The sequence below is a fragment of the Rhinolophus hipposideros genome, assembly GCF_964194185.1.
Source record: "Rhinolophus hipposideros genome assembly, chromosome: 5".
Classification (NCBI taxonomy): Eukaryota; Metazoa; Chordata; class Mammalia; order Chiroptera; family Rhinolophidae; genus Rhinolophus; species Rhinolophus hipposideros.
In genome coordinates, this window is record NC_138051.1 from 94751555 (window position 1) to 94768226 (window position 16672).

The 16672-nt window shown below is 52.8% G+C and overlaps 1 protein-coding gene across 1 annotated transcript in view; it reads right to left on the reverse strand.

The window, feature by feature from the left end:
* SYNE3 (spectrin repeat containing nuclear envelope family member 3) overlaps positions 1 to 16672 on the reverse strand; it is an 89803-nt gene that overhangs the window by 48503 nt on the left and 24628 nt on the right. Inside the window, exon 2 of the mRNA XM_081047972.1 lies at positions 4227 to 4384. Within this exon, the coding sequence (XP_080904098.1) occupies positions 4227 to 4370 (144 nt within the window). The 5' untranslated portion in view covers positions 4371 to 4384. The remainder of the gene's footprint in view (positions 1 to 4226; positions 4385 to 16672) is intronic.

Here is a 16672-nt window from a genome sequence, read left to right on the forward strand (position 1 = left end):
TCCAGTGTCCCTTCCACCTCCCTTCCAGGTGACTTCCACCTCCCTGAGGGTCCTTGAGCCTCAATATACAAAAGGCGAGGGGCTTCTTCCCCCATTTTACCATGGGACCCCCTCTAGGCCACAGAGCTACGAAGCATCAATGCTGGATCAGAACTCACATTCTGGTCACTCTAGCAAACAGGCACTCGGGACATGTCTCTGAGCTGCTGGAAGAACCACAAGGGAGACCCCAGACCCTAGGGGGAGGTCTCTCGACTGGGAAGGTGGAGAAGGCTCTAGCTGCTCCCTTTTACCAGATGGGAGAAGTGAAATGTTTTCTCATTGCAAAGTTGGTTTTAAAAGGTCAAAGCACGTGGAAAATGAGCGGCCTGAGCCCCATGGGAGAGCACAGTGGTGGGGCAGCCAGGACACGGCTCCCCTCTCTGAGGCTCCAGGTCGAGTTCCTGGGGGCTCACCTGATGGAAGCACTCCCTCGGTTTCCAGGGCCCGCTTACCCTGGCCTCGCCAACAGCTCTTCCTAAGGACCACCCTTGCCTTGCTTAAGCCAGACCCACCAACAGGAGTAAGGACCCGCCAGCAAAGGGTGCAAGGTCCAAAGGGATTAGTCCCCTAAGACAGAGAGCACACATGCGGGACAGGGGTGTTCCCAGACAGAGAACAACATGAGCTGGGGTTGGGGTGGGTGGTGGGGGTCAGGAGAGACTCATGCGCAAGGGAGCACTTCATTTCTCAGGATCACCCAGACCCAAACGAAAGGGCATTCCAAGGAGAGGCAACAGCATGGGAAAGGCTTAGTGACAGGAAACCTAGGTTTTCTGCCAACAGGAGGAAGTGTGTGCTTGGGTGGTGGGTTTGGGGAGCGGCGGGGGGGCGGGGGGGGTGAGCCTGGAAAACAGGGCTGTGTGGATAGTGGAGGACTTTTGATGCCAAATGAAGTTTGGTATTTCTTTAGTGGACAATGTGGAGCCATGGAAGGTTTTAGAGGAGAATAAGACCATGAGACCCATGTTAGGGTTGTTCCTCATACACGCTTGTGTGGCCACCTGGGCTATGGGCATACCTGTCGCCTATTACGCCATGAACCCGAGAGCAGGGTGTGTCTCACCCGCCTCCATGGCCCAGGACCCCACACGAGGATGGGCAGTGAGGCTCTGAACTCAGCTCTGAATTCAATTCAAATTGTACTGATTCTTTGACTTTTGGCCAGCCATGTTTAGGAATCCATTTCAGTATTGAAAAGTGGGGACTATAAAACCACGTTCACATAGCTTTTGTGAAATGAAACATGAACGCATCCTGCAGCCTTGAGCACATGATGAGTGTTGAATGCATGTCAGTTTCCCTCTTCCGGTGACCCGGGCGGAGTTATCACTTGACAAATGCCCACTGGTGACAAAACAATGACAAAGACCAAGTGTGCTAAGGCGGGAAGGGACTTTGGGCTGCCAACTGCTCTCCCCCCTCTAGGCCTGCCCTGTCCCGTCCATCCTCACCTTCCAAATGTCCAGTCCCACATCTGCTGTTACAGAGAAGGGGCCCAAGCCCCATGGCTCGGTGTCCCAGCCTGTCGCCCTCCGACCCCTGCCCACCTCTCTGGTCTTGTCCCCTGCTTTTGCCTGACAGCTGGTGCTGCCCTAACACCAACCCTGCTGGGGCGCCCAGCATGTGCCCCAACCATTCCCTTACACTGTTCCCTCTGCCTGGAGCCGCCTCCTCCCACCCTCACCCTGTGTCCCCCGACCTGGCTGACTCCTCCTCATTTAAGCCTCAGCAGTAAAGTCACTTGTCCCCAGAGGCCTCTCTTGACCCCCTAGGACTAGACTGGGGGATGTGACCTCCTTGGGCTCCTCTCCATCTTGGGTTCCCCACTCACTTCATTCTCCAATAGGGAAGCCTCTGACCAGATCACTCAAGAGCGGTCACCTCTTTCCTGCTGTGTGGCTACTTGGGCAGGGCTCTAACCAGCACACCAGGCGTTGTTCACAGTTGTTATAAAAGGCTGAGCGGGGATGGGGTGACCTTCCGTGCTGGGCAATGTAGGCCTCTTTGCACCTACCGTGGAGGAGCAGGGCTGTTTGTGACTGTGTGGCAGGAGGCTGGGCAGGAGCAGCCTGAGAGCAGGCACCAGGGCCCGACCACCTGGGGGTCCTGAGGCCCTGGTTCAAGGCCTGGCACAGGGAAGGCTGGTGGGAACCTGACTCAGAGTGGAAGGTTTCAGGTCCATCGGGGTCCAGCCAATGAAAGACTGAGAAGGACGATTTGAAGGGCAAGTGGGGAGGTAGGAAACACCCAAAACACTGGCGGTGGATTGGGGAAGGGATGAAGGGAGGGGACTAGAAAGGGTGTTACTGTCACTGCCAACTCAGGTCACTTACATCAAGCTTTACAGGTTGCACAGGGCTTTCTCCTATGCTAACATTCATTCAGCAACAATGCCAACCCTTACTGAGTGCCCAGTGTCCCTGGCCCTCCTCACGTCAACATTCTGTAATAATCAGCATCACCCCATTCTAGGAGAGGAGTAAACTGAGGCCCAGCAGAGTCAGGTGACTTGCAGGAAGTCACACAACCGAGCTGGGATTTGAACCTAGGACATCCAGACTCCAAAGCCTGTTCTCTCTCCAGTCCAGTGAGCTGTTCAATTAAACTGAATGTCTGAGAAAGCAGACACCCACCACTCCCTGACTCTGCCCAGGCCGAGGGTCTCCTGGGAAGCACACGACCTTGTAGAAAAGCAGAAAGCTCATCAGATGAGGAGTCAGAGACTTCAGTTCTAGGAGGGAATGGCCACCCTGACACCTTTCAACCTGGACAAGTCGCATGACCCCTCCAAGACTCAGTTTCCCCGATTGTTAAATGCACACAATGGCTCCTCCCTCATAATGTTCTGATGAAGTTTAAACCATGGGCCCTGAAAGGGTGATGCAAATTCTTAATTTTGACTGTCCACTTCCTAAAAGAACATTGCATATTTTCAATAAGATGCACAAAATCAGTAAGACAGCACAAAAAACAAACACACAAAAAACACAGGGAACAGGGTGTAGGGTCACCTTCTATCCTTGTCGGGGATCAGCTTGTGTAGGAGAAGGTAAGCCTCCCCTTTAAAGCAACCATTGTTAGGTGACAAATTAGAATTGTGGAATATCCCAGTGGATGTGACCTAAGAGATGTGTACTGTGGGTCCCCGAAAATAAGACCTAGCCAGACAATCAGCTCTAATGTGTCTTGTGGAGTAAAAACTAATACAACACCTGGTCTTATTTTACTATAAGACCCGGTATATAATATAATATAATATAATATAATATAATATAATATAATATAATATAATATAATATAATAAATATAATATATATCATATCATATCATACCGGGTCTAATATAATATAGTATAATATAATAACGGGTCTTATATTAATTTTTGCTCCAAAAGACACATTAGAGCTGATTATCCAGCTGGGTCTTATTTTCAGGGAAACACGGTATGTCAACTTTTGCTTACAGATGGGAAACTGAGGCCCAGAGAGGGACAGAGACTTGGCTGAAGTCACACCGCACTAGCATCACATGGAGAATATAAGTCGCGTCTCTGACTCTTAGTCCAGTGCTCTTTCCCCTTGCCTCAGGCCTGGAGCAGATGCCCTCAGACGGGGGCACCATGGTGCAGCACCAGGCACTGGGCACCAGCACTTCCGGTCAGTGTAGCTTCATGGCCACTGAGCCCTGCTTTGTGCCAGGTGGGGGGTAAAGCTGGACCCTGCTCTACAGAAACCAAAGGGGTCACTCCTTACCAGACGTAATCCCCTGTCCATCTTCCTGAAGGCCAACCTGGGCCGACCCAGACCTGGCAGAGACCTGAGCCCCAGGAAAGCAAGGAAGGGGGGTGAGAAGCCAGGCCTGGGCCAGCTGGGCTGAGAACTCACCTAGCTGCACAGTGCCCCTGCCAGAACAGAAGGGCCAGAGGGCAGGCTCTAGACCCTTACTATGAAAGTGTGGTCCAAGGACCAGGAGCGATGGTGTCACCTGGAGTGGGTCAGAAATGCCACATCTGGGGCCCACCTCAACCTCCTGGATCAGAATCTGCACTTCAACCAAAATCCCCAGGAGATTCGAACACATCAGAGCCTGAGAAATAGGCCATTTCACAGTTGGGAAGCCTGAAGCCTGAGAGCGAGAGGCACGGCCAAGGCCACAGGGCTGTCCAGGCCGTGGTCTCTGCGTACCTCGGTCTCCCGCAGCCTGGCCTCCAGGGCAGCGCGGGGCCCCTGGGTGTTGTCGTTGATCTGCAGGCGCTGCTGCACGGCCTTCATCCACTCCAGGGCGTCCTCCATGCTCCTGTCGAAGCCCTCCTGGGGCTGCTGAGTCATGGCACCTGCAGGGGCTGAAGGCAGGAGCACGTGAGATCAGGCAGAAGCGCAAGAATGCAGGGGGCTGCGGAGAGGCCGTGGGCAGGCTGACGGGCGGCGAGGGCGGGAGCACTGACACTGGGGACAGGCCCACAGCCCACCACCATCACCCCTCCTGGTGCTCTGACTTGGGCGACACAGCCAGGGGCGACGGTGTCTGTCCAAGTGCCAGAGGACTGGAAACAGGCAGGGAAGGGGACAGGTCTGGTCTCTCCTGTGGCAGAGCAGGGCGAGCGGGCCAGGGCCAGGGTGGCAAAGATTCTCTTTGGCTACTCAGCTTCCTTGCTCCCCTTCCACCCCACCTGGGGACCCAGGGGCACCTCCCTTCTGTCTCTTTGGGTTGAAGCCCCCAGTAAAGAGGACCCTACAACACATACAATCCGAGACGGCGGCGACAGGTAATGCGTCTTGATCTGAATGAATCAAAAGCCTCAACCTAAGAAACAAAATTTTTGGCACCAGCCAAACTGACCCCAGCCCCTGAAACTCGCCTGAAATTAACATCCCACGTTGGGGACAGCCACGTTCGCCAGGTGTCTTGTCACTACTGCTCCACCAGCTAGGGTCGACGGCAGATCCTGCTTCCACTGAGTCACGCACCACCTACTCCTGGCAGCCACAGATCATCCGCTGCCTCAGCACTTGAGATAAGACTCATTTGTACGCCTGCCCCAGGCGCTGCCTGCCTGCTGACATCGTCTCCAGCTGAGCCAAACCCTCTGCTGCACTGCCCACTCCTCCTTCACCCGTACCTTCCAGCTGTGGACGCAAAGTCTCAGCTTTTCTCAGGTAACTTCCTCAACATCCTTTAAGCTCAGGCAACACTCTTCTGTATGCCACTTCTTGCTGTCTGCTTACGGCAACTCTAACCTACTTTGGATTAAAGTTATTTATATCTGCATCTTCGGTGAAGGATTGTGTCTAGCTTATCCTCCAATCTCCCATAATGCCTTGTACAGAGTAAGCCCTTCACAAATGTCATTCAACTAGCCCAGAATTGGTATAAAGTTTAATACATCCCAAAACGACAACAGAGTTAGCTAAAATGGCAAAACAAACCTAGAAACAACCCAAATACCCAATAATAGGGAGCTATTTAAGTAAAGCACGGAACACTTACACTTCAGAATATTATGCAGCCAATAAAAAGTATGCTTCCAATGAATTTGTGATGGAGAATTCTTCAGATATAATAATGACAAAAAACGAGACAGTTGTATATTTAGTAGTCATAACTCTGCAACTAATAAAAGCAAAGCAAAACAACCACAAAATCCTGTGCTCATAGAAAAAGGTTGGGAAGCCTTGCCATTACAGTGTCCATGTAAGTGAGTTGGAGTGAGGGGTTGTGGACAGAATGATGCATGCCACATCCCAGGTGACCTCAGGCACGGTGGCCTGGGAGGCCACTTGGTTAAGGATGATTGCACATGGCGAGTGGAACCACAGCTGGAGGTTTTTCTGTTTCCTTATTTTTCTTCTTACCTATTTTGTGAATTTTCCAGAAAGGAAAGTAATTACTTAAAAAAAAAGACAATGGACGGCCGGTTGGCTCAGTCGGTTAGAGCACAGTGCTCGTAACACCAAGGTCGCCGGTTCGATTCCCACATGAGCCAGTGAGCTGAGCCCTCCACAACTAGATTGAAAATGACTTGACTTGGAACTGATGGGTCCTGGAGAAACACACTGTTCCCCAATATTCCCCAATAAAAATTTTAAAAAACAAAAACCACTTTCTTAACGTTGGCTGACTTGTTTGTTGGCCCTCTCTTCTCAATCATCCATTGCTTGTTCCACCAGGGTCGACTGGGAATCTGGGCATCCTCCCCAGGCCTGCACTGGGCAGTTTCTGCCATCAGACTGCACAAGACAGGCCGTCAGCCCTGCGTGGAGTGAGCGGCAGTGAGCTGGAGGAGCTGACCCAGAGTGGGCTTCACTCTGGGCTCTGAGCCCTGGGCCCACAGGCCGTTCAAAGCTCAGTCTCCCGACTGTTGTTTTGCTTTCAGAACTGTTTTGATTTTTTCTAACTATTTAATATGTTCCCCGCAGCCACTCCCAGTCTTTGAATGCTTCGTTTGAAAAGCACATTAGAATGTGCAGGCGTTTAAATTGGTTCATTGTGGCTTTAATCTCTTGTCTAGTGTGTGACTTGATTGGCTTCCAAAAGCTCAGCTTTTATTTTTATAAAGCAAGAAGCGAAACTAGGCTCCCAGAGTTTCAGATGACACGGAGGGGGGCGCTCTAATTACCAAAAGGCAGCTTGGTTTTGGACAATCCCGGCAGTTGGAAATATCCAGGGCCTGTGAGGTGGGTGCCTTGGAGACCTCGAGGTACATCAGATGGAGCACATGGGGTCCATGGGGGAGCAGGGTTTGGGGGTCCTCAGACCCACGGACCAGCCTCAGCTGAGGGACCTAACTAATTGCGTGGTCTTGGAAGGATGCAGGCAGAATTCAAGAGACCAGGGCCTCTTGTCCTGTTCTGCCAAACCGTTTCCTTCCCATGCAACAAAACACACAGGACTTAGGCACACACTCTTAGCCAGGCCTGCTGTGAGGAGCACACAGCCAGTGTGCAGACACCCCCCTGCCTGAAGAGGCTCCCAGGGGGAAATGCGCCTTGAATATGAGTGTGGGTGAGCTACAAGCCGAGGGCAGGGGTCTGAGCTGAGTGGAATGGGACCCCTTCTCAGAATAAAGGCTTGAACTGTCGAGAATAAAATGCAAAGAATTATAGAGGACACCAACCATATTAAAACAGAGTTATCAAAATACTGAAAACTGAATTCAGGAGACACACACACACACACACACACACACACTTCTTTAGGAACACATTAAATCACAAGATCTAACAAGGGGTCTAATAATACCGTTAAGTTTGAAACAGTGATGGGCATAACTGGCATGTCAAGATATCTACGGCTGCAGCGCACATAAAAATAAGTGACACAAGCACTGCTAGTACCAGAGAGGGCTTTGTTTTGGTTTTGTCTCATGCATAATGGAAGGAATTGCTATCAGCTAAAGGTGAGGATGTAGTTAGTTTCCTATCCAAGTTCATGGGCCCCTAAATTTTATCTGTAGCTCTCTGTCAGTCCACTCACCAAGGAAGAATCAAGCTCTAACCTCCTAACAGCCAGTGGAAAGGAGCCGTTTCATTATCCACCTTTAAAAGGTGGAGTTAAAACCAAATGAGCAGCTCATGAAACATCCATCTACAGTTGGTTTAAGGCCCAGGAAAGTGATCCTCCCAAGCGTTCCTCCCTGAAACTCACCAGGGCGCCTCATAGACTTCCCTTTGCGGGAACCCTGGGTGGAGGTGGAGGCCTGAGGGAGACAGATGATCACAGGGCCAGGTGAGCCAGGCAGTGCCAGACCCTCCCCCAAAGGGAGGACAGCCAGCACCTTCTCTGATGAAAGGAGCTTGGTCCTCAATGAAGTCAAATCAGCTTCTGGCCCTGTTCCCATCCCTCCTCCAGGCGGCAGCCAGACGGGGCTTTGTAAAAGACCAATCCAGCTGGCCACTGCCCTACTTAAAAGATCTGTTGCAGCACGGTCAGCCGCCTGGCCCCCAGCCCCCAGTATGACCCTGTTTCCAGCCTTGCTTCTCCTCGTGCCCCTCACAAGCAAGCCCACAGCACACGTGCAGTTCTTGGCATGCAGCCTCGTCACTGGCATAGCCAAGACCATGTATGACCTCTGTCCCCTCTGCAAACGCGTGCTCCATCCAACGAGGACCCCCAGAGCACCTGTGATCACCGATCACACTTTTCTGCACCCTGAGGACACGTCTCTTCTCTTGCCTGGGAGCAGGGCGGTCGGTGCCTTCCTCCCTCTGCACCCAGTGCTCTCGAGCCAAGTAATCGGCCCTTCATTAATGTTGGCTAAAGGGACAAAAGAGCAAAGGAAACAATGCACAATACTGGGCTGAGCAGGGCAGAGGACCTTCCAAAAGGAGACAGGGAAAGTTTGGAGTCTATTTTTTACGCTGAGCAAGTGCCTTTGCCTTTCTGAGCCTCAGTTTCCCCACCTGTACACTGTGAGTGTTGAGCAGAGGGTCTCTGAGAATCTCCAAGGTTATGGGATGAGAGGGTCCATATTTCCCAGGACCTGTGAGCCAGGCCAAGGCCGGCCCTGAGCTGGGCCTGGGGACTTACCTCAGCCTGTCAGCTTGGTCTTGGCTCTGGGCCCCTTTTCTCCCCTGAGAGCCCCTCCTTATCCAGCTCAGAGCACCACTTCCAGCATCATGGCCCCCTCTACTGAGGTCTCTTCCAAGGGAGATGGCCCAGGGAAACTTACATCAGTGGGAGCTGGGGGGGGCGCATACATTTTTTGTAAAGACGCAGATAATAAACATATTTAGATATTGCAGGCCACTTACAGTCTGTTGTGTATTCTTCTTTGAGCTTACAACCCTTTACAGATGTAAGAACCATTCTATATTCACTGGCTGTACCGAAACAGACTGTTAGGGGAATACGGCCTATGGCTAGTCTGCTACCCCAGCTTCCTAGACAGTCTACAGCCAGCAGCTGCGGGAAGCCACAGAGACCAGCAGGCAAAGCTAGCTGGCCGACTGACCCACAGGCATGTGTCCTGGGAAAGGGCAGGTGTTGAGGCCAGAAAACCTAGAATTGGTCCTGGTAGTGGTCTTGGCCCCGCCATTTACTAGCTGTGTACCATCTGGTCAGTCACTGAACCTCTGGGTCTCTAGCTCCTCATCTGGAAATTGGGTGTCATATTCTGCTCAGGCTCCTATAACAAAGTGCCACAAACGGCAGCTGATAAACAGCAGAATTTACTTCTCACAGTTCTGGAGACTAGAGGTGTGAGATCAGGGTGTCAGCGTGGTCGGGTGAGAACCCTCTTCCAGGTTGCAGACTTCTCATTGTGGGAAGGGGCTAGGAAGCCCTGTGGGATCTCTTTTAGGAGGGCACCAATCCTATCCGTGAGGGCACCACCCTCATGACCTAACCACCTCCCACCAGCCCCACCTCCTAACACCATCATGGGGTGGGGGTGGGAGGGTTAACATTCCAACATGTGAATTTTGAGCAGACACCAACATTCAGACCCTAGCTTGGGGATAACGCTTCTATTTGATGAATGAAACAGACCTCCCACCTCTTGCCTGAAACACACTCCATAGTTGGAAATGGCTCCTTTTTATCCCCAATGCCTCAGGTGCCAGGTGTCAGGTTTTCTTTCCTTAGGAAACTGCATCCAGATTAAGGCATTTGTGCATCTCAACAGTTACTGAGTGCCGGGTGCTGAGAATGAGAGGAACCAGGTAGGGCTCTGATCATGTCCCATGAGGCGTCAATGTAAGCTCTGAAAGAGGGGAGCAGTGGCCACAGTGCCACAGAGGAGGCACTGGGAACTGAGGGCAGAGGAAAGGCTCGTGGCACAGCGAGAGATGGTGAGGCTGGAGCATGGGAACGGGGGTGGGGGCGGGGCAGCGGAGGAAACTGGGATGGGGGGCAAGGGCCAGATCAGAGCCTTAGGAGCTGTGTCCAGAAGGCTGCCCTGGGGGCAATTGGGAGCCAGCAAGTGTTCCGGTGTGGGTGACAGGACTATTTCTGAAGTTCAGGCAGGTCACCCTGGCCAGGGTAGGTAGAGAGCACTTCCAAGGGGGTGGGCGGAGGCTGGGAGGTCAGTGCAGAGACGGGCAGCTGCAGAGGCCAAGAAGCACAGGACAGGCGTGCGAGGCAGCAGGGCCGGCACCCTCTCTGGGAGGGAGGGGAGAATTCTCATCTTTGGCGAGTTTGTCCCTCTTGGATTGGTTGAACGGACATAGTAAAAAAAAAAAAAATTAAAAAATGGAACTATGTATTTTCCAAACATTTTGGCAAAAAGAAAGCAATGTGCTCAGGGGTTTAAAAAAAAGCTGTTTCCATTTCTAAGTCCTTGAAGCAGCCCTGGGTGGGCCTACGGGTGGCAGGAGACGGGGGCTGCAGGTGTGTCTCTGGGCTGTCCCCGAGGAATCAGCCAGGGCTGGGCAAGAGGACGCAGCCCTTTCTGGTTCCGGCTGGCGTTGGTCTGATGATGAGACAGAAAGGAAAGAGCCTTGGTTTCCAGTGTTTGTGTGGTTATCACAAATGACAGGCGGAAGAGAAATTATTATTTTTTTTCCCTGACAACAGACGAGTTTGGGTCAGGGCAGACGATGGAGCAGAGTCAAGACAGAGCACATGCTCAGATGAAACCTGGGTCAAAAGTCAGCGGCCTGTGAGAGTGACACGTCCACAGGAGGCAGGCAAGACCCATAGACATGGCTGGGGACACGGCTTCCCTGGGAAGGGACTGTGAGGCTGTACTTTGGGGGAGGCTGAGAAGCTTCTAGAATCTGAGCTCCAGACCTCAGTTATCACCTCAAAAGGGTGGAGCTTAATTAGAGTCACAGGGAAGGCTGAGGGTGAGCCGAGGAGGCAGAATGTCATTAAAAGTGTGTGGTGGACAGAAAGATGCTGGAAAACGTGACACAGACAAAAAGCCCGCCAGGGATGAGAAGCTGCTAACGTTGATGTGCCGATGGGCAGCCCACATTGTGTGGGCACTTGTCTATGAGTCACCTCTTCTGGGCACCCCTGGTCTGAGAGGTAGGTCCTGGTCCCACAGGAGGCAGCCGAGAGAGGCAGAGGGGCCTCCTCTCGGGTGGAGCAGGGGGTGGGGGAACCTCCACAGAGCTTCCTCTTCCCTCCAGAACGCCGTAGAGACTAACTGGCCACCTGCTCAGAGGGCAGGGCTGCCATCACCTTCTCCAATCGCAGACAAGAACACTGAGGCTGGACACAGAGCCCTCATGGTGGCACTCAGATTTGAACCTGGTTCTGTTGGATACCAAAGACTGTGTTTGTCTCACTGACCACATGGGCTCCAAAACCAAGTCCCACTCTGCTGCCCATTGGGGCACTGGGCAAACCTGCCCCAGGGAGGACAGTGACCCTGTATCGATCAGGGTCCAACCAGGGTGAGTGAATTCACTGTGAGTTCAGCTGTGACCCAAAGGGACCTGGCTACATGGAGGTGAAGGCTGAGAAGCTGCCAGGAGACACAAGGGAACCCAGAGACCGGCCACTTTCCCCACGAGGCTGGAGGGACGTAGGGAGGAGGCGATATTGTCAGACCCAGGCTGGGAGCCACTGAGCAGCAGGACGTGGGGTCCCAAAGGAGACTAACCCCAGCCAGGGCGGAGAGGCTGTAGGCTGTCAGAGAACCCTCCACAGCCCGCAAGAACCGACCCTGCTGTGACCCAGGGCTGAGCAGAGGACGGGAGGAATGGAGGTGACAGCCCCCAATCCAGAACAGCACAGGCTGTCTGTCCATCTGGAGACTACCAAGGGAACAGCTCCTTTTGCCCTGATTCTAGGCCCCCTGAGAAACTGGCCGAACTGCAATTTGGTCTCTGGGGAACCAGCCTTGCAGGAAAAACGACAGGGAACTGGCACCGACAAAGTCTCCTGACACTGATCGCCTGCCAGGTCAGCCTCGGTCCACGGATTGCCAGCTGGGGCTCAGAACCCTGTCCTGGGGGTCGGCTGGCAGGGACCCCTCTTCATCCCTACCTCCATCCTTCTCCTTCCTGGGCCTGCAAAGCTGAGGCCATAGGGTGGAGGTCCCTACTGGCCGTGGTGCCACAGAGGAGGGGCAGTCACTGCATAAGGGCCAGGTTGGAACAGCACCCCCCCCTCAATACCTCCTACACATTTTCTGGCAATGTGCAAATGTTGTAATACCCCTTGCCATTTGGTGATCCAAAATCTTCAAGAATCCTGCTTAGGACCTAACCAAACCCCATTAGGGAACACCCCTAAAACATGACACCAAACCCCTCCCAAGAAAGAAGGGCAAAGTTAGCCTCACAGAGTGGCTGTTATGTGGCTGGCATTATCAGTACCATTTTATAAAGATGGAAATTAGACTCAGCGAAGCCAAGAGCCTGCCGAAAGTGGTATATCCAGGATTAAGCATAATTTACCAGCCAACATGTATCTGGCATTCCGTATGTGCCTGATTCTGTGATAAAGGCTTAAAACTATTAACTTATTCATCCTGCACAGACCCAGTGAGACACTTATTGTCATCCCTACTTTATAGCTGAGAAAGCTGAGGACCAACACTATAAGAACACTGCCCAGCGTCAGAGGGATATTAAGTAGCAGGAGCGGGACTTGAACTCAGGGCCATCTGAGTCCAGAGCCTTTGCTTTTAAACACCATGGTGCTACTGGGCTTCCATGTCCCTGCTTGTACCCCCCAAAACCCAATGAGAGCTGCCCATGCAGCACCAGGAACCTGGGGCAGCCAGCCCTCCATGGGTCATTTTCCATCCATTAGCATCTAACTTCCAAGCATAAATCTGGGCCTCAGCCTCAAGAATCTAGAGCCTGAGACAATAAACTGAGGCCCCAGCTGCCAGGCAGCCTCAGCCGTTCGGTGCCTGGCCACTCTGGCCCTGTGCCAACCCGCTGCCCACTGGTATTTTGTTCTGGAACTCAGACGTGTTCATGGTTCAGACTCGAGGACACCACAGCTCCCATGGCGGGCCCTGCACGCCGTGACAGCCTGGCGTGCCTGCTCACCAACCTGGCCAGGGGCCCCCACCACACTGACCCAGAGCCCTGGCACAGGGCAGGCTCCCTATCCCGTGACTCGCTCAGCTTTCCCGTGACTCATTCCTGCCCTGCCACACACAGTTTCCATCCTTACTCGTTCCCATTGCTCTTATATTCGCAGATGGAATTTCAGGAACTGAGCGGGCAGCTGGTTTTAATCCCAATGCTTATTCCAAGTGGATTCTGGGAACGCTCGCTTTTGTTTGCTCACTGCAGACAATGCTCTGGAGAGGCCATCGCTCAGGGCTCCCCTGGAGCACAAGACGTTCCTGGCAATTCTCTCTTATGTGGCATTTGCAGAAGAGGATTCTCAGAGCAAAGTGTGTAAAAAGCAGGGAGGGACAGGAACTCTGAGCAGCATCTAAACTGGTCATTGGACCAGGAGCTCTCACACCATCTTATTTAATCTTACAAAAAGTCTCCAAGATAGCTGAATCCAGAGGTGGCAACGACTGGGCAACCGCCCATCTTAGAGGTAACCACAGGTTAAGGGACTGCCCCAAAGCCACACACACCGCAGGGTGTCACAACCCACCCTCTGCCTATGGCTTGTAAATGGTTAGACAAGAAACTCTGCTCAGTAACAGGGCTGTAAGGGCAATTTTACAATGCTAGCCACAAAAGGGATAGGCCTGAGACTATTTTCACGACAAATGCTCTGAGAACAATTTTCAGTCAGCTCTCAATCACTGATAAAACCTGTGAAAACGGCTGTCGTTGGCAGTGGAAACAGCTGTTCTCTGGCCAGCTCCTTCCCCAGATACCTTGCCTATAAAACAGCATTTCCAGTCACTGAAATTAACCAACCCCAAGCTCTCCATCAAAAGGCAAAGTATGGAGGCTGAGATTTCTATGTGGGAAACACTGACCTTGGCAATGCACAATCTAATATAAGTGTCTGGGACGGGAAAGAAGGCACAGGAGCTAAGAGAAGGGGGGTGAGGGGGCAGAGAGGGGAACAGAGGGCTGGACTGTCCAGAAAGGAGAGGCAACACCGGGAGGGGCAGGACAGGTGGCTCCAAGGAGTGGGGCCTTAGCTCCAGGACTCCCTGCCATGGTCCTGAGGGGGACCCTGGCCACAGGGTCACAGCTGGCTGCTGGTAGTGTGGGTGGGAGATGGGCATAAGGTGGGGAGGCAGGAACTAGGCATCAGCTGCAGGTCACAGAGCGCTGGACAGGACATCAGAGAACTGGTCTGGGCCTGAAGAGACACTGAGTGCCTAGGACCAGAGGCATGAGGTTAAAGAGGTCAAGACACCCCACCGGCCTCTGGTTCGGAAAAGCTGACATTAGGTCAGTGCTGCTTTTTCTCACTGTGTGTCGTGGCCCTACTCCACACCTCAGTAGTGACGATACCTTCAGGACTCCCAGGTACCCTGTAGGTGGAATCTCCAAGGCCCTGGGCCCAGAGGAAAGTGCCCTATTGGGCCTGCGGCAAGGCCAAGCCCAGGTTCTGCTCCAGCCCCCAAGGCCCCTCCCCGAGAAGACCTGGCCAGATGTGGTGGCGCCTCCAGGATGTCAGCCCCCTGTCCTTGTACCTGCCCTCACACCTTCCTTCCCGTGACCCACACCAGTGTCTGTGACAGCATGGCAGTGACAGACGTCCCATGCCTCCCCCTCCAGGCTCCTCTCCCAACGTCTTACTGGTCCTGGGAGTCAGAGGCACATGCCAGGCCTCCAGCCCATCACCCCTTCTCCCAGGTAGGAACCTTCCCCAGAGAGGGGAACCCTGAACCCACCGGACCTGACTGGCCGCCCGGCCCAACCTTCCTCGGCGTCATCTCCCATGGAACCAGCGTCCCCTCCCCAGACTGTCTGGGCTGCAGCCTAAGGGAGCAGGTTTGACCATAGCGGCCCTGCACACCTGGCCACACCTCCTGTGGCCCTCAAACCCCAATAATGTGTGAACAGACCTTTTTAAAAGAAAATTACAGCTGCACAATAACATATTCTCAGAACCCACATGTATCAAGGAGGACCAGAGACATGAGAGCATTCTACTGGATGAAATGTCGTACCATTCAAAAGCACTGCACCAAAATATCGGGGCTTTTATCACTGTGTTTGTTTTTATCAGATGAAAATTTCAGCACTTATAGAACTCGTGGTGTCCGGAGAATTCCTCAGAGCCCAATTTGAGAGACCCTGGCCCGGAGGATGAAGCCAGCGCTCCCCGGGACCCTCAAGGAGGAGTGCTCACCTAATCCTGCAGCCCTAAGTCACCAGTCCCTCACGCCAGCCAGCTACACCACACTGCCGATGTTCCTAGAAGCCTGAAATCTGGGTGCTGCCTCCCCAGCGTAGTTCTTTCTGGTAAGTCCTCTCCCACTCCACCCCTCTACACCTCCTTCTGGGAGTCTCTTCCCTGTTCCTCTTTTAAAATTCAGCCTCAACCACTCAGAGGGGGGCACCTTTCCAGCTCCTCACCACCCTAGAGACAACCCTTCCCTTCCTGGGTCCCTCCCCACGGGGCCCTGTGCAGCTGCTATTTATTGCATGTTTACTATGCACTTTATGTGGATTTCCCCACGTTCTCCTTCCAACAACCTGAGGAGGTAGGTACCTATATTGGACCTGTCTCACAGTGAGCAAACCGGCACGCGGGACGAGATGAGGACGCGTGGGCCCAGGACGGCGCCAGCAATCTGCCTGCACTGTCTGTCCTTCATTCTCCCAGTGGGTCGGCACACACAAGAGGAGTTGTCTGGAGGAGGGCACGGTCGGGTTTATCTTAGGGACTGATGGGGACGTGGGGGTGCCTTTATTGTTAGCAGGGTATAACTGATGAGTAATAAACGCATTTGCAGCGGCCAGTGTGACAGTTTTGATATATACGTCCCTAACACCATCAGCCCAATCAGGATGAAGAACTTACTCATCACCCCCAAAAGTTTCCTGATCCCATTTCTAATGCCTCTCTCCTGCCCCCACCCTGTTCCGGGCACCCGATGATGTGTTTCCTGTCACTAGAGATTGGTTCGCATTTCTGGAGGTTTTTCCACTAATGGGATGAAACAGTGTGTTGTTGTTTTTTGGGGTTTTTTGGCCTGGCTTCGTTCGCTCAGCGCAAGTGCTCTGAGACTCACCCATGCTGTGGCTCATAGCAGTGGCTCATGTCTTTTTGTTGCTGAGTCATACTCCACTGTATGCACAGACCACATGTTGTTTATTCATTCACCCACTGAGGAAGAGTCTGGGGCGATGACAAGCGAAGCTGCTCTGAACACTTATTTGTACACATGTGCTTTCATTTCTCTTGCAGAAATACCCAGGCGTGGAGTGGCTGAATCATATGTAGGTGTCTGTTTACATTTTTAAGAAACTGTCAACTGTTTTCCAAAGTAGCCACACAACGTTCCATTCCCGCCAGCCATGTGCATGAGTTCCAGTTCCCGCACATTCTCCTGTGGTCCGTCTTTTTCACCTTAACCCTTCTAATTGGTGGGCAATGAAATCTCATTGCGGTTTTAATCTGCAGTCCCCAAGGGTGAACCATCTGGTCGACTTTGCACAGGAACTTCACGACCCCTTTCCTAAGTTCCCGGATGCTGGCTGAGCACCTCCCAGCCACCTCCCACTTTAAGGCTGTTGTTGTGCTCTGCCCTGGGCCTGTTGGCTGGAGGCCAAGGGAGTCAGGAGCTGAGTGA